At 35.8% G+C, this 25,182-nt stretch overlaps 1 protein-coding gene across 1 annotated transcript in view; it reads left to right on the top strand.

The window, feature by feature from the left end:
* Window positions 1-25,182, top strand: part of LRMDA (leucine rich melanocyte differentiation associated) — a 619,701-nt gene that overhangs the window by 355,770 nt on the left and 238,749 nt on the right. The window contains exons 4-5 of the mRNA XM_058841884.1: window positions 275-414; window positions 9,241-9,367. Coding sequence (XP_058697867.1) covers window positions 275-414; window positions 9,241-9,367 — 267 coding nt within the window. The remainder of the gene's footprint in view (window positions 1-274; window positions 415-9,240; window positions 9,368-25,182) is intronic.

Here is a 25,182-nt window from a genome sequence, read left to right as displayed (position 1 = left end):
ATTTTGTCAAAGTTTTAATGTTTTGTAGTGAACCACCTAGGAAAAAAAGGAGGAGAAAAGAATGACAAAACAGCCCAATTCTTTCATTCCATGCCAAAAAAGTGACTGAAGTTTATCCCTGTTTGCCCTTGGAACAATTAATGTGACGTTTTCCTGAGTGCCGTACTAAATTTGATTGTCAGTTATTGAAATGTATGTTTAAATCAGCAGTGATGCAACTCTAAATGCTTTTTTCATTAATGTCTTTGAATCCTTAACCCACTACCTTTGACACATAACAGAATTAGAAAGCCTTTTGGACCATTTGGCTGAAGTTGTGCCCTCACTACAGTATCTCAGTTTGCTTGGAAACATTGCTTGCCCAAATGAACTGGTCTGCAAAGAAAAGGATGAAGATGACTACCAGAGATACAGGTTAGTGTTTTCACTTGTAAATGTGATAAGGCATGAAAGTTGTGTTTTACTGCTGGAAAAATACTAAACTAAAATCAACCCAGAGTCTCAAAGAAACATCTACTCTATTCTGAAAGCACTGTAACATTCTGCCATGAAACACCTGGGAATTTGAGCAGCCCCCATTTCGGTGAGATCACCCTCAGGACCCCTGTTTCAAGAAACATTTCAGTGCTGTATAGCACACGTCTGAGCTGAGCAGGTGTGCACAGGATTTCCTGAATGTGACTATTCATATACCCATACTCAAGTCATTTCCTTCTTTAAGGCCAAGATAAGGCAAGGTCTATGTACACTAAGGGTGACAGGCAATTAAAAAAAAGAAAGAAAATGTCACTCCACTGAGATAGCCAGTTGTCTTCTCTTCTCATATTTGATATGGTGCTAAGTTGCTTCTACTGTAATTATCAAGGCACAATTAACACAGAATACATGACTCCTCTTATGTTTTGCTTCTTTGCTCAGAGCAGTTATGTTCTAATAAAAAAAAACAAACTATCTTTATAATGTAATGTCAATCAGCTAGATTACACAAGAGGTCATCTGAAATTTAATATAGAGGCTTGATAAAATATTATAAGTCCAACTGAAATGTTGCTAAAAGTTGCAAGGATTATTAAAAAAAAAAACAAAACAAAGAGTTGTGACTGATGATGAGTATAGATCCACAACTTTTTTCCAACTTATGGAATGTCTGCTAACTGACAATTTTCAGAGCTATAACCTTAAGAGAGGTGAGACATCGATTATGCAGGAAAAAAAAGAAGACATTAGATGTATTTTTCCTTGCTGCCATCTGATGCATTATTTCAGTCCTTGTGTGCTGGCATGTTTCCCATTGGCTTCAAATGGCATTTGGAGGCACGGCAGAGCCAGGCAGTGCTGGTCACCTTGCCTTGCAGAGCCTGAGCTGGCTTTTTATTGGGATCACCCACAGTACTGGGAGTTATAGAATAAACCCTGATCTTATCTCCAGGTAACCCAAACTGTGCTGTAGGAGTTAGGATAAAACAATACAAAGTAGAGGAGACTAAAAACAGATTTATGGGGAATTTATAGGCTTGAATTCGATGCATTCAGAAATGGTGTAGGTTAAACAGCAGCACAGCTGTCCCAGATGTGCATATATACTTTTTAGTTTGTTTCAGATTTTTGAGAAGGATTTCTAGGTTGTCAGACTGTCACCTTTTAATGATTTGAATCCAGCTTAGCTTGTAGCATTTTGGTTTTCATGGAGTAGAGCAGCCTAGGTTTAATAAAACATCTCCCATTGCTTTCACACTTAAGTGGGAGGTATGCCTACTATCCAGCTTACAAGACTATAATAGTGCTGTCTCTATGTAAATTTATGTGACGTGCTCTGGAAAATTGCTTAAAAAATGAATGATATTTCTACAGTTTACTGTTTTTCACTTTAAGTATGTTTTCTGACAATATGTCTCCTATTAATCATTTAAGCAAAAGTAGGACGTTAAAGGAGCCATTCAGAGGCAAGAACCCGTGGCTCATTTAGTGCTCTCTGAAAAAATTCCTTATTGATTGACATCCTCTGTGCTTATGTGATGTAATATTTATAATATGTCACAGAACCATACATCAAAACAAGCCTGTCCCTTGTTTCATTTCAATGCAAAAATGTTGATTTCGGAGGAGAGGTCAAGGTAGTTTTAGGTCACATCATGGCAAACCACTATGTCAAAGTGTGAAAGGAGTCTATTTATATATCTGCTGGAAACGGCAACATTGCTTCCATTTTCTTTCCTCTCAATTTTTCAAAACCCTGGGTGTTTTTTTTCCATATAAACTAGGTTAATTGAAACACTTTTTAGAAAGAAGAATGGGCTTCTAATTAGTTGAATGATTTATGGTTCTGCTGCTATAATGAAAGCTTCTTGATCCTTCTCCATTATTATTTGTTGCATTATATGAAATGTATTTGCTAGACAGCATTAGAGTCAAAACCCAAAACCATGGATCGATCAATCGATCTATCTGCCTATCTTTAGGAAAATATATATCACCTACATGATGGAACGGATTAGAACTACTCTTCTAATTTTACTCTGAGTAGCTAATTCAGAGTTTTGAATACACATTGTGAAGCATCTTGAACACAACTTTTGTTCTCCAGTTTCAGCATTTTTTAATGGTTTGAAATAACTTTTTTCCCTTAAAAAAATTCCTTTCCTTTAATTTTGATAAATTTATCAGAAAGCATCAAAAGATTACATTTATGTGACCTTGAATTATGTAAAAACTTGAATTATGTAAACATTGTGCTTCACCATAACTTCAACTGGCTTTGTTTTGTTCTGAATGGGAACTTATTTTTTTGTAAACTTTTGTAGTGACCATTGGAACCACAGCTTCATTTTTCATTGAACTTTAATTTTGTTCCTACTGAGTTCAATTAGAGTTCAGGCTACTTAATTCCTCAGCCAGAAAGAGAAAAGTGCTAGAAATCAAAGCTTTACTTAATCTTCTCATTCCAACAAACTGAAAAGATCTGTAAACCCCCCAAAATCTTCATATTAAAGGTATGAAAAATATTTTTTTTCAAAATTCAAGGTCTAGTGATTCACAGTGATCTTAAAAACAGAGGTTAAAAGCAATATTACTTACTTTAAAAATAATTAGGTTTTATCAAAAATACTTGGAAAATATACAAAACTATGCTTTTGGTTAAGAAATTATCATCTGGTTCATCAGGTTATCCATTGGTATACCATTTCTATCATTCCATTACTAAAGCTCTTTCCTAGTCTTTCATTAAAAGTACATTTTTATACTGAAACATTATTGTTGTTTTTCTTTCTCAAAATAGTAATTTTTTCTAAGAACCCCAGTAACTTTTCAATGGGATATTTTTAGGGAAGAATAAAAGCTTTTTTTTGCCATCCCTGCTATTTCTTCTTACTCTTATTATTATTTCTTCTTATTTCTAATGTGTAGGAGAACAAATTGATGAATAAAAAAAAAATCCCTGTGTTATTGGAATTTTTGCTTGGACAGAAAAAGAAAGTTGGAAGTTCCCTTCTGTGATATTTTTATAGGCAAACTTGTTTGGTTCATTTTAAAGACTCGAGTTTTTCCCATCATTATTAAAATGGCTTTATTTTCTTTAAAAAAATAATCATTCTCTTTATCTTATTTTTTAAGCTTTCTGTATTCAGGTGTTAATATTTTGTAAAGGTAGATCTTGGTGGTGAGGGCAAGGGAAAGCAGAATATCTAATATGCAATGGTGATAGGAAAATTAAGAAGCTTTTGGCTCCAACAGGAAGCAAGAAACACAGAAAAATAGCTTGCAGAACAGTGTCCTCTAAAATAACCTAGTCTCCAGTCTCTGCTTTGAAGATTGCGTGAATGCAAAGGTCATGACCCAGAGATCAAAGTAACAGAAGTCAACACAGTAATTGCTGGTTGCTTCTGTTGTACTCACAGTTGGTCAGTCCTGTGGGTGTATTGTTTGCAGTGAAAACTTCAAACGTGGTGTTAGTGAACTGTGAAAAATCATCTGGGTCACAATGTATTACAAAGCATTTGTGAATGCTGCAGGTGACCTCACCTATTTTCATTAAAGCGATATGATTGTGGAGAATTCATGCCATGTGTGAAGTTTTCAGTGCTTGTTCATTCTTCTTTGCTCCTTATTGACATTTCCTGGAATGATACATTCATTAAATGCTGTTGACATGGAAACAAGGGCAAGTGGAAACAAATGCCTGAGTTTATTTTAAATTAGCTTAAAAGTACATGTCCTAGATATGCTATCTTTGGCTGGGGGAGCAAATGATGATAACCTTATGAAGTCCTCTTAAGATGTAACAGCAAGAAGGGAAGTGCATGTGTTTTGTATGAGTTAACTTTTCAAGCTAAATCAGCTGTTCCCATTCCACAGTTTTGACTGTGAGAACTTACAGGTCTTCTAGCATTTTCAGCATTCTTGCAGTTTTTGTTTGTTTTATTGTTTTGTTTTATTTATTTTTTAAAAAAATTGCTACAGAATTTGGCTGTGTATTTTAAGTAGTCTTGTATTTGGATGGTGATATAGATATCTATGTTCAATAAGCAGTAGGAGACTAGAAGTTCTCACTCAGTAATGAAAATAATGCTAATATACATGATGAGTACCAGTGAACTTAGTGTTGAGGCTCTCTTTCAGCAGGAAGAATTGAAGTCTTTACTTCTCTGTATGTTCTTTATGTACTTAATTAGATGATTAGGGTATTCCCTGACATCTGTATAGTCTATGAGTCTGTGCTGCTTCAGTGTTTGAGTGGAGCCTTGTCATCTCACCAGCACATGGAAAAATTTGTGCTTGAAAGACATCAAATGGCCGCACAAGGTCCATCTGAGACTTGGCCCTGGAAGGGTTCGTGAGCAGGAACAATGACCATGTGTTTGTTCAGCCAACTAAATTGAAGTCCATAAAACCCAACTTGTCTGTACTAACACAGCAAATCAAGGCAAAACTATACCTACTGTTACACGTATAAAGAAAGATTTTTCTAGTTCGTAGAGTTGTTTGCTAACTAAGGAAGAGCAGAGTGTGTTAAAATACTTGGAGGTGGTGTGGATTTGTGTGTGACTTGCAAGCCCCTTAGAGTTACGTGGTTCTCACCAAACAGTGCCAAGGCTGCTCGGGGTCTTATGTGACCCTGTGACCTACCTCATGCCAACATCCTGCCCTCTCTTCTGGAAGATGCTGGTTTAAGTTTATGGCTCCTCCTCCTTATCTGGGTATTTAACAAATGTTTTTGTTGCAGAGGAAATTATGTAGCCATATATAGGCTTTTTGAGGGTAGAAGGGTAAGTTTTTTGGGGGTGCAGAAGAAACAATAACAGAACATAATTTAGTTCACTGTCATAAACACATTTGTTCAATTCTTCTGATTTCATTTTTTTTTGTCTTTCCCCATTAAAATGCTGATTTAAATAAGCCAACTTCAGGTTATTTATTTTTTCTAATTTACAATAATGTAACTGAGAGTATAATCAGCCATTCAAAGTTTGAAATAGGCATATTATTTTTATGCTCTATGATTTTTAAGGAAAGGAAATATAATAGCCCAGAAAATAGAAAAATGAAAGTGAACACTTTCTGAAACAAAGAGCAAGTTGCAGGTATGATACAAGTAGAGCTGGATATTCCTGCATACTTGCAAGCAAACATTTCACAATTTTTCACAGCATGTATATTTTTTATTTGAAACTTAAATATTAATGCATGTAGTACAGTTTTATATTCCAGTTTTTGTTAATTATAGTACAAACTGGAACACTATACAGAATATAGTTCTTACAATAGTCTTTCATTAAAGGTTCAGTGGAAGAGTTTGCAAATGTGCCTCTTTTCCAATACCCTGGTGGGTCTGTGTGAAAAGTCTTAAAATGGAGCTTACTGCATGCAGCACACACAAAATTGGTAAATGAACTGTTAATCTTTATTTTCATTTTTACTTAACAAAAATGGAAATAACATAAAATTTCATATTCTGTGGTCTTTTCCCATATCTGAGTGGTCCTGTTGATATGATGTATATCTGTTATGAGCCTGTTTTCATGGGACTCTTGGCACCCATGCCAAGAGGCAAGGTGGGGGAGATGATTCTGAATGAAAGAAGGTGCAACTTTACTTAAATAAATAATTTCTTTAATCCATTGTGAATTAGATGATCAGTTTGCAAGCAATGATAAGTGGATCTGTAAGCACCTTCCTGGTGTGTCTAATTTTTACTTTTCTCTCTTTGAATCTCACTTTTATCCTCATCACTGAAGATAATAACCTTCTGTCACACCACAACAAAGGTGTTAAAACCCAGTAACAGCAGTTTCAGAACACATGGAACAGTGCTAAGTTTTAAAATTATTAAGAAATAAAAGGGGGAAGGGGGAATAGGGACACCCTGCCCCCCAATTTCTAACCTAGATAAACCTTTCTAAACTCAATGTAGAATCTAGATGGATCTTTCTTCATTAACCAGTGTGCTTTTAACCAGTGATTTTACAAGTCTAAAACAGGTGCAATGTGTCATGCAATTTATGGGTCCCAGTGCCTGCCATAAAGTATTTTATGATGGCTGTGTTCTGTTATTAGTAGCTGTCTTTTTCTGCAGCCATTGGTGTTTGATAATAGTCTTAAAACACCCAAAATTACTTACCTGCAAGCAACATTCCATAGTCCCTGTTGACAGTTTGAATAAGTTTAGTGCCCTTTTGTTGTACTTTACCTTCAAAACAAACTGATTGAACCATCAATAGCTCCTGAAAGCTGACAGAGGCATGTCATCTGGTCTAACCCTCTGATAGTAGGTTATCTGTGGGAGTTAACCTCCCTGCATTGTTAACCGAAATGTTTTATGTACTAGGCAACTTTAGGATACTGCTGTGATAACCTTAGTAACTAAGTCATACATCACAGTAAAGAGATTTTGCGCAACAAATAACCCTGGATTAAATTTACAAGGGTTGAATTGATATTGTAGAGTGTTCATTCCCAGGCTTTGGTAATCCTTTCCTGTATTTTTTATGGCAAACTTGCGTTACATTTAGATTGAAGCTGCATCTTCATGTTTCTAGCTAAAATGTATCCAGGAAGCTTGCTGGTTTTTTTCAGCCATTTAATATGAATGTATTGTATTATTTTCAAATAGCATAGACACTTTTTATCCCACATTTAGTAAAAAGAATATGAATAAATGAGATTGCATTTTGAATCACCTTTCAAAATAATGAATTGCACATATGCCTTCTTTCTACCAGAGGGATAATATTTATGGTACCTACTTTTTTGGTATTTGCTTTGCTTAAGGAGTGCAAGTTCGAAAAAAAGGACCAACCCCACTGACTTGTGGAGCAGTTTGCTGTGTAATTTGTGTGGGTAGGGTTTTTTGGTTTTGTTTCTGGAATTGACAAGTACTAGTGCTCATTCTGTTTTTTGAAATGCAGTCAGGATGGCTTAAAAATACAAAAATACATTTGTATCAAGGAATGCTATTATAATTTTAAGCTCTTTTGAAATGATTGAGAGACTGACATTAGGGCTGTGATCCAAAGTCAGCATAGATGACAGTGCTGTCTTATTCTGTTGTCATTTTTGTTGCAGCCTGCTTTTCAATGGCATATTTCATTCCATCATTAAACATTTGCTGATTTTCTAATACCGATGTTTTCTTCACCTGAATATTCATCTTTTCTCACCCTACACTTAGTGGGTGTCTTTACTCATTTTTAGCTTCACTCTTCTTCACTCTTGACATATTGTTTCCTTCTGTACATGTCTTCATTTGAAAGAATCTGTTGTCATCAGAGCTTTTCTGCCAGTAATGCAAGATGGATAGCTTCTCCTCCAGTGAAAGATAAGGCCCAGCAAAATGCCAGGGAGGACTGGAAGGGCGGCCAGGAAAGCTGGAATGAGTCTGAGAATGTGTCTGTTTCATAGGTCTGTAGCTGCTGTTTAAAAAAATGGTCTTAGGAGATGTTCTGCTTTGTGAAGTGACTCTTTTTCTTCTACTGATATAATTCAGAGCCATAGATTGAGGATTCACATTTAAATTGTCTGATCATTTCAGAACTGAGATTGTCGCTTCAGTTAACAATTTATGGAAGTGTTGCTTCAGAGGAATGGTGTACTTGATGGAAAGCTTTATTTGCACCATTAGATTTTGCTTGGTTTTAGAAGGGGGAGCATTACAGTAATTTTTACATGTTTATCTGGTTTAGACAACAGTATAATAAAATGAACTTTTACCTTTTGAAGCCTTTTTTTTTTTCTGTTTTTATTTTTTTTTTCCAAAACATTATGCAGTTTTCTATTTCTTTAGTCTCTTCCTCCCAGTACCAGAAGGGATGGGTATCATGAGGAGCTCTCTGACTGACTTGGGGTTTATGCAAAGCAGCTTGGCTGGGGAGCACTATCATCACCTTTCTACCCTCTGCCAGGAACAGCCTGATATTGCCTTCACTCTGCTTCTCATTTGGTTGACTAAATGTGTACTTGAGGTGGTTAGATATTGGATTTACTGTGTTTATGCCTTGCTTTGGTTTTACTCTGCCATGTTCTCTCCCTCTACAGGTCAGAAGCCAATAGTATTTTTCTGAGGCTAGAAAGCTGCTATCCTTCGAGTAGAAACAATAAATAGAATATAATACTGATGAATCCTAATCAGAACTTGGAATTCTTATATTTCCCATAAATAGTCTGTCCCTGTGTGCTTCTGCACTTAATCCTGAGCTGGGATCTGTACGCCATAAGGACACCTTGTCCCTCTGGCAGGACTAAATTGGAATTCTCCTTCCAAATGCTGATCATTGTGGTTTCAGGAAAATAAAATAAAAAATCCAAAGAAGTGTTGGCAAATGGTAAGAATTCCTGCAGAGAAGTTGGCTGGCAATTTCCCATATCTCAGATTGATTTTCTCCCTCCGTGTGGGCTGGAATCTTTGGTATCACTCAAAATTCCTTTTTCCAAACAGGCAATGCAAAACAATTTCCAAGTTATTCTGTTCCTTAGTATGCTTTATACCTCACTGATATACAGAACGAGCATACATGTCCATGATGATAATTGTGTTTGATCCACAGTATTAAATGGTTTTGGCTTCATTTGAGAGAATAAGGTAAGTATTATAACTTTGCACAAAAGCTACATTGCATGAAAAAGGTGAATACAGAGAGAAGACACAGGCTATTGTTAATTTTGGCTGTTATTTTTTAGTCATTGAGTCTGTGAGTATGTCTTTGTGTATTACTGGATTTTAACTGTGTGTATTTTGATTTATGTCAGATATTTTGTCCTGCACAAATTAACAAACCTGAAATTTCTCGATACTCGGAAAGTAACCAGGGGGGAGAGAGAGGAAGCCCTGATAAGAGGCGCCTTCATGAAAGTGGTTAAGCCCAAGGATGCTAAGGTAGGAGAGTAAAGTAAAGTGGTAACAATAATATGTTTTTCTTAACACTATTTTTAAATAACTCCAAGAGCGTGGCTGCATCTTTTGCTGAGGTAAAAACAGAGGTAAAACCTTTTAAATGAAAGGACCAATAAATGTGGTCAGATGGGGGACAAAAGCCTTAGTAATTTTTTCTATGTTTTAATGTAGAAACTTACAGGTACATGTCTAATGGGCTGTTGCCATGTGGTCAAATTTCTGGTTTCAACCTCTGTTTCACATAGCAAAGTAGCTAATATGTGTCACTGAGCTTAAAAGAATATTTTTACCCTGTCCAAGGAAATGTAACAACTGTATGATATACTTTTGTGAAAGAATGCGATTTTTTCTGACAAGTTGTCCCCTGCCTTGTATGTTAAACCCAAACTTCTATTGCAGAGCTTGCAACTATGGTGTTTATTGGCTTTCAGTGAAACAGTTGATTCTAATTTTGTATGATGTTACTTAATGTGGTGTCCTGCTAATAAGCATTGACAGCACCAGAGAGACAGTTTCAGTAATCTGAGCATTTAATACAGCTTCCATCAACTCTGGGCATCCTGCTGAAGCAATCAGAATGCGAATGTGAATTCTCCCCTTTTCCTTCTTTTTCCCTTGTTGATCAATACTTGGTAACAGCAGTCTGTGGTGTGCTCAGAGTGCTTTAGTACTGCAGATCTTTCTTAAAACTCTGCTCAAGTTTTCAGTCTACTTGCTTTCTGTTTGCTGCTTTTTCTCTAAAGTATACCATCAATAATTTATTGCAGATTTCCAATAATGCTGAATAATAATGTAGTGGTTATGGAAATGCACTGTTTGGTAGCATAACAGTGTTGCTGGATAAATGCATTATCATGAGTACAATTGCAGTGCATTATAAATTAATTCAGACTGATTAATTTATAACTACTAAAATGTTAACAGTTCTGATACAAACATTGCTTTGATATATTGTTTACCACTGCCTTTAGTTATTTCAGCTTCATATACGAAATGAATGGAATAATTTATTTTTAAGCTGTGGTGGAGGTCCTATTCACAGCAAACCATCTTTGAATCTGGCCAAATGCAACAGCTGAATGGTCTTAGGTATAGCATATCTATGTAATCTTTCACAATTCTTCTTATCTAATCAAATTTTGGATCTGGTGAAGTTTTTTTAAAATTTATCTACCAGTTATAGGTTTCTGTAGATATATATAAAGAGATCTCTTATTTAAGAGTCTACTCTGTGAATTGCATGCAACTTAATAGTGTCAGAAAAAAAATGTGTCTCTCAAATTTGAAGTTACTTTTCAGGATTAAGCCTCTTTTTAAGTCAATAGCTAAGGGTAAATTACTTAACAAATTTAGGGATAACATCTTTATCTTTTAGATCTACAACTGAACCTTTTGTATAGTTTTGAATTATTTACCCATGAAGTCATATGATAAAGCATACATTTATTTCAGAAAATTTGCAGAAGACTCCAATTTACTGTTGTTTTTGCTATACTAAAGTTTCTTTCTTCTTTATAAGTGGTTCAGTACAAATTACTGATGGCAAAATCATTTTAAATTATTTTTATGGCATGAATTAATGCTTCTTAAGGTGCTATGAAATTACTCTCATCATATGAAATTATATACATATCACAGAAGTGGCTAATTTAAAATAAATATTAAATTTGATGCAGGTATTATAAAGTGCTCCAAATTGTTTCAGATTTGTTCTTATTTCCTAGGATATTTATGTTTATAGTACTACATGCATGCAAACTCTTTCTATGTCTGAGAAGACTCATAGAATTTTCTCTGCATATACGCTGTGAGTTGCAGCTAGGTATGAGTGCAGCTGTTGACAGCTCCTCTTGAACACCACAGCAAGCAGCATTCCTCCAGAAATCACCAAGATGATGTGCACAATAACTGTACTTTTGAATTCTGTCATGTGTTATACATTGCATACATAATGGGTTTTTATTCTCTAGCCTTCACATTTCCTGGATCTTGTGTTTTCTGTTCATCAGTTCCACTCCCACGTAGCTGTCGATATTTTTGACCAGCTTCAGCCAGATTTAACAGGCAGGTACTGGTAATATATTTTAAGCTTTCTGCAGCTAGTTAGAGATTAACACCTTGATCCAGACTCTGAGGAAGATTGCAGCATATCCAATACTGGTCATCAGGAAAACTCCTTAATAAGTTGGCATAGCGATATATGACCTTGATGATAATGAACTTCCTAATAACGTGGGGTTTTTTTCCCTCTCACCTAAGGTAGCAGGCACTGTGTCAGCCAATGCTACCAGGAAAGGAGATGCTGTGATTAGTATTTATGTTGCTGGATGCCACATGAAAATCTTCTGCCAGATTTAGTAACAGCAGTGGGCCTTTCAGACCTGTTTTTTCAGAGAAAAAAACAAAACCAAACCACTGAAAACAACAAACCAACAAAAAAAGTCCTAACTTACGTGGTGTCTTTTTTCCCCCTATTATGATAAGAAGGAGATGGTGTGGCTTATTCAGCATAAAAGGCAGACTGATGATCTAAAGAGGCTGTGATGTGGAGAGTTGTTTTCATTTTAGTCTTGACATGAAATACTTGGGAGAGCAAAATACCCCACCAAGAAAAAAATACACAAAATGAGAATAAAAGCAAGAAATTTCCATCTGACTAGCTTGTGTTTACTCAAATGTGAGAGTATCTAGCAATCACTAGTCATCACTAAGTCATAAATATTTTATTTTGTATAAATTCTTTTTACTTTCATTATTCCCTATTTTTTTTAACAGAACACTACACTTGTGCTTTGCTTCATTTCATCCTTTGTTGAAAATGCATCTGTTTGTGATATGACTGTCTTATGGAAAGATACAATCATTTATTAGAAAACAGTTTAATGTTACAGTGCAGTATTCCTTCTCACTATGTAGGTGAGCTAAACTTCAGTATTCTGTTATGTTTGTGTTTTCTTTTGTCAAAATATTGAACATTGTATCATGCCTGCTTTTAATAAAGACTGGGGAAGTCTGGCTGGGTAAGAGGCATTGAGCCAGATGAGGAAGCCTTGTTTAATGACCAGACCATGACCTCATTTCACTGGCATAAGTGTAGCTCAAAGTGGAAGATGCCTGTCCAGTGTGAAGTGTGTTTCTGGGCATGACAGCATTTCACATCAGAAAGACAGCTCAAGAATACGACAGTCAAAATTGCTTAATTGTGTCCCAGCTTTGTAATTATTCATCTGTGCTTCTACAAAGAGTACAGTTGTCATTTCTTGACATAATTATTTAAAACTGTACCCCTCTTTGGTTTATAGGTATATGAATTGTGCTTCCAACTGTTTCATTTTTCAAACTTAGAGATGCAAAGCAAATGTGATTTGAGAAAATGTGTTAAGAATACACATTTTTGCATTGCATATGATATGAATAAAATGAAATTATGGTGTATCAAAGTACATAATTCCATATTTTAAAGTCTGTATTCACGATCATTTAATCTAGATGATAAAATCTATTTAAGTGTGTTGCTATGAATAGATATATACTGTCATAAGTCTCTTTAAATATAAATTTAATTATACATATACATATATTTCCCAGTATTTCTCAGCCCCTCTTCCTCACAAATATATTTTGACTTACTGCATTTTTAAGGTTAACACTTTCATCTGTTTTACTTACACTGGTGAAAGAAAGCAGAAGGAATTTGGTCACCAGTAGCAGTAGCTTATAGGGCCAAATCACTGGCAGATATACTTCCAAGTAACAAACTTAATATTAAATGTAGGGATTCTGCTTACTTGCAGCTTTACCAAAAGCATCTTTTCCACTGGTTGTAAGGGAACTCTGTACAACTGAAAAAAAAAAAAAGGCAGTATAGGTGTTCTGAATTTTTTCAATATTTTTTTCACTCTCGGATGCATTGTTTTCATCGTAAGTTATAATTATGAAACCTGACATGGCATTTGTTCTCTAAGGAACTAAGATGGAGACACTGAAGCAGAAAGGCAAGTCTAATACATTCCAAGTAATAAATGTCTGTGATTCATGCCCACAGTGTTGCTTGAAGGGTAGAAGGAGATTATTTTATTATGAGAGGAAGAGTAAATATTTAGGCAGTACCATTTAAGGAATAAAGTGAGATTAAATCTACATTGTTGCTTTCAGATCATTGGCAGTATTCTTGTGTTTAAGCTCATAGGAAAAGCTCTTTATCAAAGTGACTGATGCTGATATGTGCTTCTATTAAAGTCAGATGAGGCATAAGGAATGATTTCAGTAATTTTTATCCCGAACTATTTAACAAAAATCATACTTTTCTTGAATAGGTATGTTCTACCTGCTTCCATGAATATAGGCAAAACATTTTTGCCAGTGTATCTCATGGACCTTTCTACCCCCTCCCTAAATTAGGAAAATGCAGCTGGTTTTAAAAAGTAAATAAAAGCAGACAGATAGAACTTTGGAGAACAGCTGCATTGCTCACAATCTTTTTCATTTTACCATTGCCACTGTGTAGAGATCTTGGTTTATGAATTTAGAGCATTTGAATAACATGCAGAGTAAGGTCTTCTAAAGTAAAGTAAAGAATCATTGTGTCAGTGAACTGCTAGCTGGTAAGATACCTCATTGAGAGAGCTTCCACACAACAGGGTTTCTTATTGTCAGATGCCAAATTTTCACATACCAAGACAAGACAAGAATACAAACTTAAGACTCCAATCTAGACTGTGATGCAGTAAATAATATTTACTTTAAGGACATTGTAGCAGTCACACAGTCATTTTACTCTTCAGAAAGTTTATGCATTTTAAGCAGAAGTCTGTAACATGTTTGCTTCATAACCTGCTGTAATTCCAGCTGTCAAAGAGGGAAGAACAGGTATGTGTGGGTCATATGTTCATTAGGGTAGGGAGAAAGACTCTTCTTCAGTGCTGGTTCTTACACTGATATTTCTTAAAAAAAACATCCTCATATGTTCTTTGGGCTGCTATTATGTGGACTAAATTTCACTATCTTAATTTCTATTAAATATACAGAAGGAAAAAGGTGATGTCTCTTTCCTAAAATTCTTCCCTTAAAAAAAGTATATGATTGTCATGAGGCCTGTGTCATTTTAGCCATTAATGCTCCCAATGAATTTTTCAGATAGGAGGGGTGTTATTCCTGGAGCTCTGGCCTGAATCCAGTTCAGATGATTAAATCTGCCTCTATGGATTTTTCTACAGTCTCCATTTACTAAGGCATTCTTCTCCACCTTCTGCCCTAAGCTGTTCAGTAATGTTGCAGTGTGCTAGTTAACCAGCTGCTACTTTGCACCTGAAAAGTCTGTGTCTTTCAGTAGTTGTGAGCAAATTGATTCCTTTGTAAGACTTAATATTTGTAAAGCACTTGGAAATTCTCTGATGAATGGAAATAGGCACTGTATATAATTGATGCCTCCATTTAATTGAAGAAATTGTGACAACTTTATTACTGCTCTGTTTTTTTATTGTTGGTTTTTTGTTTATTTGTTTTTTGTGGGTGTTTGTTGTTGCTTGTTTGTTTGTTTGATGTTTTTTTCAATTTTCATTGATGGTTTCAGATGTATGGAAGCTTCAATAGTTAGATGCTGGCTTTTGTATTGTCTTCTCAGTCTATTTAATAAAATGCCATTCAGCAGAATGTAACACCATGATATCAGACAGTAGGATCACAATTGTCTTAAATTCTTAATGGATCAATATGGCTGCAGCTTTATTTTATAGGGATTTTTTTGTTTTGTTTTGTTTTGGAAATAGGAACACTACTGGTGTACAAGCAGAGCTTCTTGTAGTTCCTCTTTTCTAATGCAATGGATCTCATTGTCAGATGACATCGGTGTTAAGCACAGGAGTTGTTCATGTGTTGAATTTTGTAAAAGAAGGAAAATGGATTTAATAGGGCATTGGCAAAACTCTTGGCCAGCTTTTGTCTGTTCTTATGTTCCTATAGGTGATTCTTTTTTTTTTTTTTTTCTCCTGGACCCTAAGACACAGTCATTTTGGCGAGTTATTCCCTTTGAAGTAGTAGTAGTAGTCTTAAGTATCATGGTTAGAATATATGTCAATTTTTAGCCATGAAATAAAGGTCCAATTATAATTTTTCCTTCTGGAAGCTGTTTGTCTCAGCAATATTTCTGAAAGAGGAAATCAGTGGCAAACTTATCACTACCACAGGATCTACCTGGAATTTTGTACATGTGAAGCACCTGGTTTACAAGCTGGAAAGAGCTGTCATGGCTGATTTTGTATTTATTGCTTGTTTTGACTGTGGTTGGATGTCCCACAGTTTTCACAGCAGGCTTGGCAGGATATTTGTGTGCTGTGCTAGGATAAAGCCTGGCTTTGCTGACTCACTGACCCGAGAAAAGTTCCCCAGCTGTTAGAGACAAACATGGTCGGAAGGGCCACTGCCAGTGAGGACAAAGATTTGTTGTTGTGGTCTTCTCAGGAGCATATCTTGCAGCAAGGAACAGCTAAAGAACCATAACTTCACCATGTAAAATGTGATGCAAGCACATCATACAGCATCTTATCGTGAAATGAGCGCTGGTTTTGGGTTTTTAGTATTGTTATGGTCAGATGGAGTCAGAGAGGAGAGGAACTAAGGGAAAGGTAAAATGAACACACTAATATTTATTGTCACTTTGGAAAAAGTGCAAATGCCCACAAGTAGTAGCTTAGTGCCATTTTAGATACTCTAAAGTATACAGCAGACCCCGTAGGGATGACAGATAAGTATCTTACATAGGAGATGTAAGATTTTTTGAAGCCACCATGGGAGACCAGGCACGGATACTGTAGAGTGGCTAAAACAGCAGTAGAAACTTGTGTTTAAGCAGCTGAATCCTGCCTTTCCTGTTGTGCTAAAAGAGAGATTGTGTGCTTGAAATATTGGCAGGTCAAGAACACCAGAGCATTACAAAAAATAATCCTTCCCTTCACTAACATCAGCCAGAGTGTGGTCCAAGAGTCAGATAGGGCTGTGATGAGGTCATCTCCTAAAAGCTCAAGCCTATCAGTCATTCTCTCTTCATTAATGACTAAGAACATGACCAATTTAAAGCTGGTTTATGAGTTATTTCAGGAAAAAAAAATTATTAATTTGTTTTCAGAGAAGGGCTAATATTTCTTCCCTTGTTTCCACCCTTACCAGAAATGTATAGGCCAAAGGGCTATTTTTTAAGAAATCCTGAACTTCTCTTACGAGTTTCCAGAACTGCTCCCTTTGTCAAAGAAAAAGGATGCAACGCAGTTTCATCTGCTCCCTTAAAATCATATTGAAGTTACAGATTCTGGTTCCAGTTCCTGAATGTTAACTGAAGCTGATGCTAACATTTTTTAATTTTGTCCTTCTTGCAGACAATGGTCCTGGCATAAAATCTTTAAGATTAGGTTATGGGTCTGTGTTTCAGAGGAAATTAATTGTGTGGATAAAAAACTAAAAAATATTTGTGAATGAGGACTGGTGATCTCTTTGAAGAAATTAGTGAAATTATAAAACTTTTGCAGTAAACTGGTGCTCTAATTCATCCTAGAAAAATGTTTATAGAAATACATACAAATTGTAATTAAATCTCTAATTAGAAACAATTCTAAAAATAAATAGGGAAAATGTCAATCACTTTCAAAATGTCAATTCAATTAAAAAATGGCATTGCTTTGAATCCTGCTCTGTGAATTATCTGGTTTAGAGGTAGGTTTTCTTGAGACTTTAGCAGACAGGGAATCTGTCCATAAGTGATATGCATTTAATTTTCAAATGTATATAAGATATGCTTCAGTTTTAATGTACTAAATGTCTTTACATCAAGGAACCCAGTAAAGTCATATGCACTGTCCCAAAGATGATTAATTTCTCTTTCAGCCTTGGTGGGATTTGAAAGCCTTAGGTATTCTTTCTCGTAAAAGAATCTGTGGGATGTTTTCTTAATGATTAAATTACTGTTGCCTTTGTGATGCTAACTTATGAGTTTGAAGCAGGAGATGAAGCTTTTTCTTGTGTCAGTACAACAAACCATGCTATGTACCTTATTCTGGTAAATTTCATTAGGAAATGTATCATTTTGGTTAAAATAAAAGGTAAATTCAGGACTGAGAAATTAAGACTTTTTTTTCTTCACACATTATAAGACTAAACATACAACTTTGTTCATGTAACAGTTACAAACAGTTCACTGTGTAGGCCAAATGCTCTCTAATGCAGTAAAATTAAGAAATAATATGCTTTGAAAGTGATTTATGAGTGTGGTTAAACTGCCAGATTTACAAAGAAATAGTTCAGATCTTGGGAAGCCTCAGGAGTCACGTCAAAAATGAATTTGACCATGATTTAAACTGCTACTTTTCTTACATGACATTTAATATGTGTACTTTGGAGGCCCATATGTCTTTAATAAAATAGCATTAAGTTTTAAATATGATATGAATGCAGTTAGTTTCTAAATTCATAACCTTTTCCACAACTCCAAAATGCTAACCAATAAGGGAGTCACACATGCAATAAAACATAAACCTTAGAAAATAGTTTTTTATTAGAACGGTTAGACATTTGGCAGCTGAGTTGTAATGTAATAAATACGTGCAGCCAATGTGGGTTTATCAGTCTTTGTTTACACTGTAAGCAACTGGGACCAGACAACTAATTATAACTGAGGAGCAAAGGTCATGAAAAGTATATTTTGTCCAGTGAATCTGTGCTTGCTAGGCGAACCCTATGATTCTAAGGAAAGTAATTTATTAAAAAGAAACTCTACAGCATGCTGCCCAGTTGAGTTTGTCAGAGAGTAGGATGTTTATTAGTCATATGCTTTAAAACTGTTCTGAAGTACTAAGTGCTTCGAAAGTCATGAAAATATAGACATGAAAAAACATACAAAAATTACAAAGGATTTCAATGCTCAGGAAATGGTGGCCAAAGGAATTCAGTGTTTCATGAGAACAGCAAAATGGTAGTCCTGTCTATGCTGAGGTTAATAATAACAAAAGAATGACATTATATTTTAAGGGATATTTTTGTGCAATTTGAGGTGTTCTACTAATTTTGTGAAAATAATGTATTTTAACAGTACTTTCTGAAGCACAAGCTAACCCACAACAAACCAGCTTTCCAGTTTGCTTGAGCTTTTACTCAGAACAGCAAATACTGGTTTCCTCTGCTTATTTAACATGCATAGAACAATACTGCAAGCCTGTTCACATTTGCCAGGTAGTCTGACTCTCTAAAGAAGGCTATTGAAATGGTTGTGGGAGTTGTGAAAAGATAGATTTTCTGTATACTCTGAAGTATGTGGAGAGGTGGGGCATAAAAACTTGATTGTAGTATACTTTTTCCGTCAAAATGCTTTCAAGTTATTTGATTTCTGGTTAGTGCGGCTCTAGAAAAATGACAAAAACTAAATTTTAAAAGTCTGCTTTGAGATGTATTGCAAAGTATATATTCAAATGCTAATCTCTATTCCTCCAGAATTATGGGTCCCCTAGAGCATCCAGAAAATTATTAACAGCATGTAATCCAGCTCAGTTTGAATGCATCTTTACTCTGTTAGCCAAATCTTTACATAATACAAATCATTCTACCTATAAAAGCACAAATATGTTATTGTTCTCAACAGGCAATTTAATGCAGCTATAGGGAGGAGAATAAGAGAAAAGAAGATTACAAGCTAGCTGATCATGCTTTTATTTCTCTTAAATCTCTCAGCATTTCTCTGTGGTTGTACTTGTTTAAAGATTGTACACAACTGTGCCGTCTATATGATTTGGAAAGCAAATCAGGCTAAATATGAAGTTTCAATGGGTGTAGTTTTTAGGGGATTTTATACATTAATCACAAATATACATTTTACCCCAGAAGCAGTGCTGAACCTGTAATCTTTTTTCTTATAATTCTGTTGAAGACCCCAGTTTTGCTGTAGAGAGCTCAGTTACATTTGCCACCCAGTTGTGCAGCTTTAGCTGTAGAATAGCTATTAAAGTTAATTATTTTCTGGAGGGTTTTCTCAAAAGGACTGTTATGGTGAATACACACAGAAAGCATATGAACAAGGAAGAAACCCATTTTATTGAAATAATAAACAGCTATCTCCAGCCATGCCGTGGAGTCAGGATCCTGCTCCAGTGGAATTACGCAAATGTGACAAAGTTTAACTCACAATTCCCGTAAGCAGGAAGGTGGGTCACTCTGGCCTATGTGTGAGAATTGTTATTTTTTATTGCTACACTCTGCTTGCATTTGCATTGTATTACTCCTTGCATTATCTTGCCACCTGACTCTGGCTTGTGACTCTCACTGTAAAGTTTTGCATCTATATGATAATAATTCTTTTGCTCTTTTGTTTTGTTTTATTTTTCCATTAAGCACATGTCAATATGTTATACATCTGCTAGCTAATCACCAATGATTGGAAATTTACGTAAAATGTTTAGATATGAGTAAGCAGTCAGCCTATTATTATTATTATTAATTGCACACACAATGTGACATAAATGTTTGCTTTAAAGTGAAAGGTGAAGGCAGTAACACAAGAGAAGCCTGTCTAGGAAGAAGAATCGAGTAGGAGAGACAGTGAATGTTTTTATTCTACCTGTTTTCATCAAGCCCATCGAGCGTGAACTGGAAGAAACAGTACATAATTCAATAGAAGAAACATAATTTCTGAGTTTGAAATAGGGTGTCACCTGCATGTTTTGCAGTTAGCTACAGGTCTGGTCCATTGGATTGTTGAACATAAAGCATAAAATATGTTTGCTGCTGAGTCTTAGAGCTGTTCTTGGAGAACTTGCTCACTTTGCATGCATTTTGGCAGGAGTTTTGTGCTTTCTTTCATATTGCATGTTGTTCAAAAGAAGTCTAACAGGCCAAAATATTAACCCAATGTCCCAGGAGTGCTCAAATTTTTAACTATCTTCCTTTTCTATAATACCTCCCAGCTTTTCCCCTTCCTCTTATGTGATGTTTTTTCATATCTTTATGGTCTGAGTAAGACTCTACAGGGCAATTTCTTCTAAATAACAATACTAAGATTTTGTGTGCAATTTTGAAAGATGGAATGCTCTAACAGGCTGGGTAAAAGCACTGTATTTGTGGCAGAAAATTTTTCTTTCACATGGAGAAAACCTTTGAATCCACTTTTATGTCTGCTGAGGAGGCCCTGAATGAGTAGTCTGCTGTGTGAGCAGCAGAAACAAATGTAGATCTGTGCCGTGTCAAATGGTCATTCCAAAGCAGAACTCATTTAAATGTCTGCATGTGTTGTTCTACTTTCAAATCAACCAAACAATTGTTCTCTAAATATAAACAAGTGCTGCATTGGCAAGATTTTCAGAAGCAACTATACAGGTAACAGCAGCTATACCTGAGAGGAATACTTTGGGTTTTATTGTTTATCTCTGACAGTAGAGAATTTGTACAGGGTGAGAAAATAATTCAGGTTTTTAGTAGGAAAGTGTCTTTAAATTGAGCTCATGTGCTGGGCCAGAATGGTTTCTCAGTAAAGGACACACCTAACTTTCTGGGAAGCTTTGCTGCAATGCCATTGGCAGTTGCAAAGTAAGGAAAGAAAAAGATAGCATGAATTTTATTTTCCTGATTTATTTTTGAACATGAAACTAGATATGTTATTTTTCATAACAACTTTTTGATTCAAAGGCAACAGCAACATAACTTTTTGGGTCTTTTTCTGCCCCATATGTTTACCAGTTTCTCTGGAGGGAACTTCTGAAGACTTGTTTATGTGAAGTGTTCTTTTGCTGCGCTCTTTCCTCCACCACCCTGCAAGCAGAAATGAATAGATATGTTGTTGGTAGAGAACTTACTTGCTTTGTCCTCTTGAGGTCATATTTTGGCGAGTGGGAAGTCTATTTTTTTATTTGATAAACCCCTAGTGGAATATGGTTTGGCATGCAAAAGCTGCTGTACACAAAGCCAATAGTTGTCTTGTCCTTTATAGCCTGGTCTTCCACCTTCTGCCCAGAATTCAGGGGAAACCAAGGATCACTGGCTGAGGCAGTGTCATATGAGAACCACTGAAAATTTATGGAGCTCTAATTAAACCTCAAATAGGCTAATTCAAGCCCTATAAATCTTGTGTAATACTGGTACAGTTAACAGGAGGGCTGATGTGGTCTGGGAGAACCAGGCAGATGCCTGATGTTCTCTGCAGTGTTACAGCTGGGAAGCAGTTATGTTGTAACCCAGGCTGTCCAGTGATCCCAAAGATAGTCCACAGATGTTAATTTAAAGTTTACTTTCAGTCAGGGAATGTTGAACTGTTGTGTGCAGATAACCAACTATTACAAATTTGAAGAGTCAGATTTCTTTTTTTGGCTTCACTTGCTGGGGAAAAGGTTTGGCTGAGGATTTTGCCTATACTACAATTATCCAAAAGTGAAAGTAGTTTCTTCCAACCCAAGTATCAATAACAACAATGAAAACACTGCATTATCAGGGCTACTGTTTAGATGGATGCATGATATATCTATTCTGTGTGGCAGAAAATATTATACTTTCATATTCTTTCCTAAAGAAATAGATTAATCAAATACTAATATGCCATGTAAATTGAAAATTGTAGCTGCTTAATCTCAAGATGGAGAAGAGCTGAAATTGATGGTGTATAATTTTTTCATCTGTCATATTATCATGGTGGAATACTTTTAGTTGGTAGAAACTTGCTGTAGTGAGAATAAAAGAAATCATTTACTTATCCCCATGACTGCACTTCTTGGCCTAGGCTGAAGGGCCTTGCCTTTGTATCTGTACTAAAATCCTGCCTGTGATGCAGTGGCTAGAAACAATTTACATTATCAGTAGGGCCAGAATGCTTTCTCTTCTACACTCTTCAAATACTTATTTTTCTGATGTAATTTGTATTGGAGAAGGCTTATTTTTTAAAAGGGACTACGGACTGTGTGTTTGGCTGACATGTAGGCTTTCAGTGCTGAAACAAGTCAGAAAAATAGCATAATCACTTTTTGCTGTTAGGGCTATAGTAAAACCAGACTATCAAGCAAAGCAGACGGGCCAGGTAAAAAGAAAACCTTGTGCTCATAAGGCAGCCTGTGAGCCTCCTATTGGAGAATTGGTAGTGTGGCCCTGATGTGGATCTTGTGTGCAGATTCAGACATATGTTTGCATGCTATTTCCAGCCCTCCAGGATTTGAGAAGGTTTTTTGAAGGCTAAGAGCTTCGTTGTCTTTACAAAATCTTTTCTTACTCTGGGTTCTGTATATGTTGAGAAGTCTTTTAAAGCCCTGTGTCAGATCTGTTCTTCGTGTGAAGTCTTTATAAATATTTATATAGCCCTACTGAGGAAGAGTCAATCCATTAGACTGCTTTAGGCTAAGATTAGCACTTCTGAAGCCTATTTAACCAGATACGAGTTTACTTTATTTAATAACATTAAAGAGATAGTAAAAGAAAGCTTCTTTATCAGATAATGGTAAGATCCATGAAACAGGTTTATTAATGTCTAACTATCAAATTATACTTGCCTCAAAATTCATGGAAGTAGCATAGTAATTGCCTATTTGATTTCAGGCAGATTAACATGCTTGTTAATGTTGAAGCTGTTTCCAGTGTGTGCAAGGCCCTTGATGAGGTCAGCAGCCAGCCCTGCTTTCTTACTCCATACCCAGTGGAGCAGTGCTGGGCTGAGATTGTACGGCAGCTGATGCTGATTCTTCTTCTTTTTTTTTTTTTTTTTCACTTTTTCCTTCTCTAATACTTTATGGTGTTCACACAGCAGCATCTTGTGATTCCTACTTGAGTCATACAGATATCCATAAATGTATCAATACTTGCCACAGACAACTTGCACATGCAGAATTGAAGTGGCATCAAAGCAGACATATTAGGGACTGTTGTTCTGCAAGTGGTCCAGCACAGGCTGAAAATTTCTTTTATTACTGTTAACTTCTAGGGAGGGAAAAAAGAATATTTTTGGATAGTTCAGACCTCTGGTAACACTGAAAACAAATCTCCCAGGCAGAAGCATAACTTTATGGTTATTTTTGCAGACCTATACACAGGGTAAGTATATTTTGAGTTTAGTCACGTGTGCCATATAAGAGACATCAGTCATTGCATGTGTGGATGTCTATTTATAGTAGCCATCCAGCCACATACCTCTGGAACAACCATTTCTTTAACAACCTTTAATTTATATATATTTATTATCCCTGAATCTCTGGTATGTTTTCAGAATTCTCTTGGCAGCAATATGAGAGTTTTGTAGCTCCTGAAACCATCATATTGTCATATTTTATATGTGCCCATGAGTTGAGGATTATGCAATCAAGAAAACTGTTCTTGCTATTCCTTTGTTCTCTTTCCACCCTCGCTCCCTGCTCCAGACTAACATCTAGACCATGTTAGTCCCAAATTCCTTCCATACCACTCAGAGAAAGAGATTTTGAGGGACAATTGCATCAAGGAGAATCTTCATTCCTTCTAATTACTAATTACTACTGCCTATGAAGTAAGAAGTGATGAATGCAGTTCCTCAGTCCACAGCCCAGACACTCTCACCACACAGTCTGGGGTTTTTTGTTTCTTTTGAACAAAGATATTCAAATCTCCCTTTCTATCTCTATTTCTCTACCCATCCCTGCTTCCAAGGTAGGGCAGATTGACTCTCATAAATGGTAGGATTTGGAATAATCTTCGAGCTGGTGTCAGAACAGCATGATTAAAGTACTTTTATGGTGCAAGAAAATGCAATAATACTGAAACATTTCTTTTGCAGTCACAGCAGTTTAGGTTAGTTTGCCTTCTGCTGTGCCTTCCCTTTGCCACCCTCTCTAGAAAAAATGTAGGCTGGATTAGAAGGGCTTGTATTTTCAGGAAGAATTTTTACCTGTTTAATGTGCTTGTTGCAGCCCTACAAATGCTGTAGACTGTTTCAATGTCATCCATTTGATTTTTTTTTTTTAAAGAACCTTCTGCAGAAAGTTCTGGAACCACTAACTACAAGTTCTATAATTGACTCCTCTTTTAGTTCCCTTTGAGTTGTGTTCTGTAACTGTGCTTTTTTTCCTCTTTTTCATTAATATTTGTTCCTCTAATTAAGGTCATTACAGAAAGTAAAACTCAAAGTAGCAAGTGTAGGATTTTGACTTAAAATTTATTTTGCTTAATTTCATTTTTCTGAACACTTTTCAGGTTGGTTCAGTACAAGCATAACTCCAAGTTCTTCCAGATGAAAAAAGTAATTTTTTATTTCTCTAATCCTCTCTCTTTTTGAGTGACTAAAATATGGTAATTTGGTTTGCAAAGAGGGCATCTGCTGGGTTTTTGTCACCTTAGATCTGCACTTTGGTTGCTAATGAGTAGAACTGCAGCACTTGCCCTTGAGAAGTGAAAACAGGCTGTAAGTGTGGAGAGAAGGTGACTGGGGAAATCTGAATAGTAAGCTCATGATCCCTTTCTCTTTAAAACAGCATGCCTGTAAAGTTGCTTTGAGCAGCAATAATAGAGAAAAAGTTGTAAAAACCAAGAAAAACATAGAAAAGAAGTAGCTGGGTGTTAACTGAATTAGAGAAACCTAAAGAAACCTAGAAGTGTAAACTGGTTTGGATTTATTTCTCTTATAGTGTCAGAGAAGTTGCAAAAATTGAAGATAATGCCAATGTTTCCATTACTGAGCAGCTGCACAGAGGGAAAGCTCTCACTAAACCTGCTTAGCACAATCCAGTTAAAACAGCCTCATGCTTCCTGAATGCTTTAACAATTAAAACAAACCCATTAACATACTTTTATGAAAGTCAGGGACTTTTGTTTGTTGTAAT

This window comes from Poecile atricapillus, chromosome 6, assembly GCF_030490865.1.
Source record: "Poecile atricapillus isolate bPoeAtr1 chromosome 6, bPoeAtr1.hap1, whole genome shotgun sequence".
Taxonomy (NCBI): Eukaryota; Metazoa; Chordata; class Aves; order Passeriformes; family Paridae; genus Poecile; species Poecile atricapillus.
The sequence above is the reverse complement of the archived record's forward strand: the minus strand, read 5'-3'. Positions and strand labels throughout refer to the sequence as shown.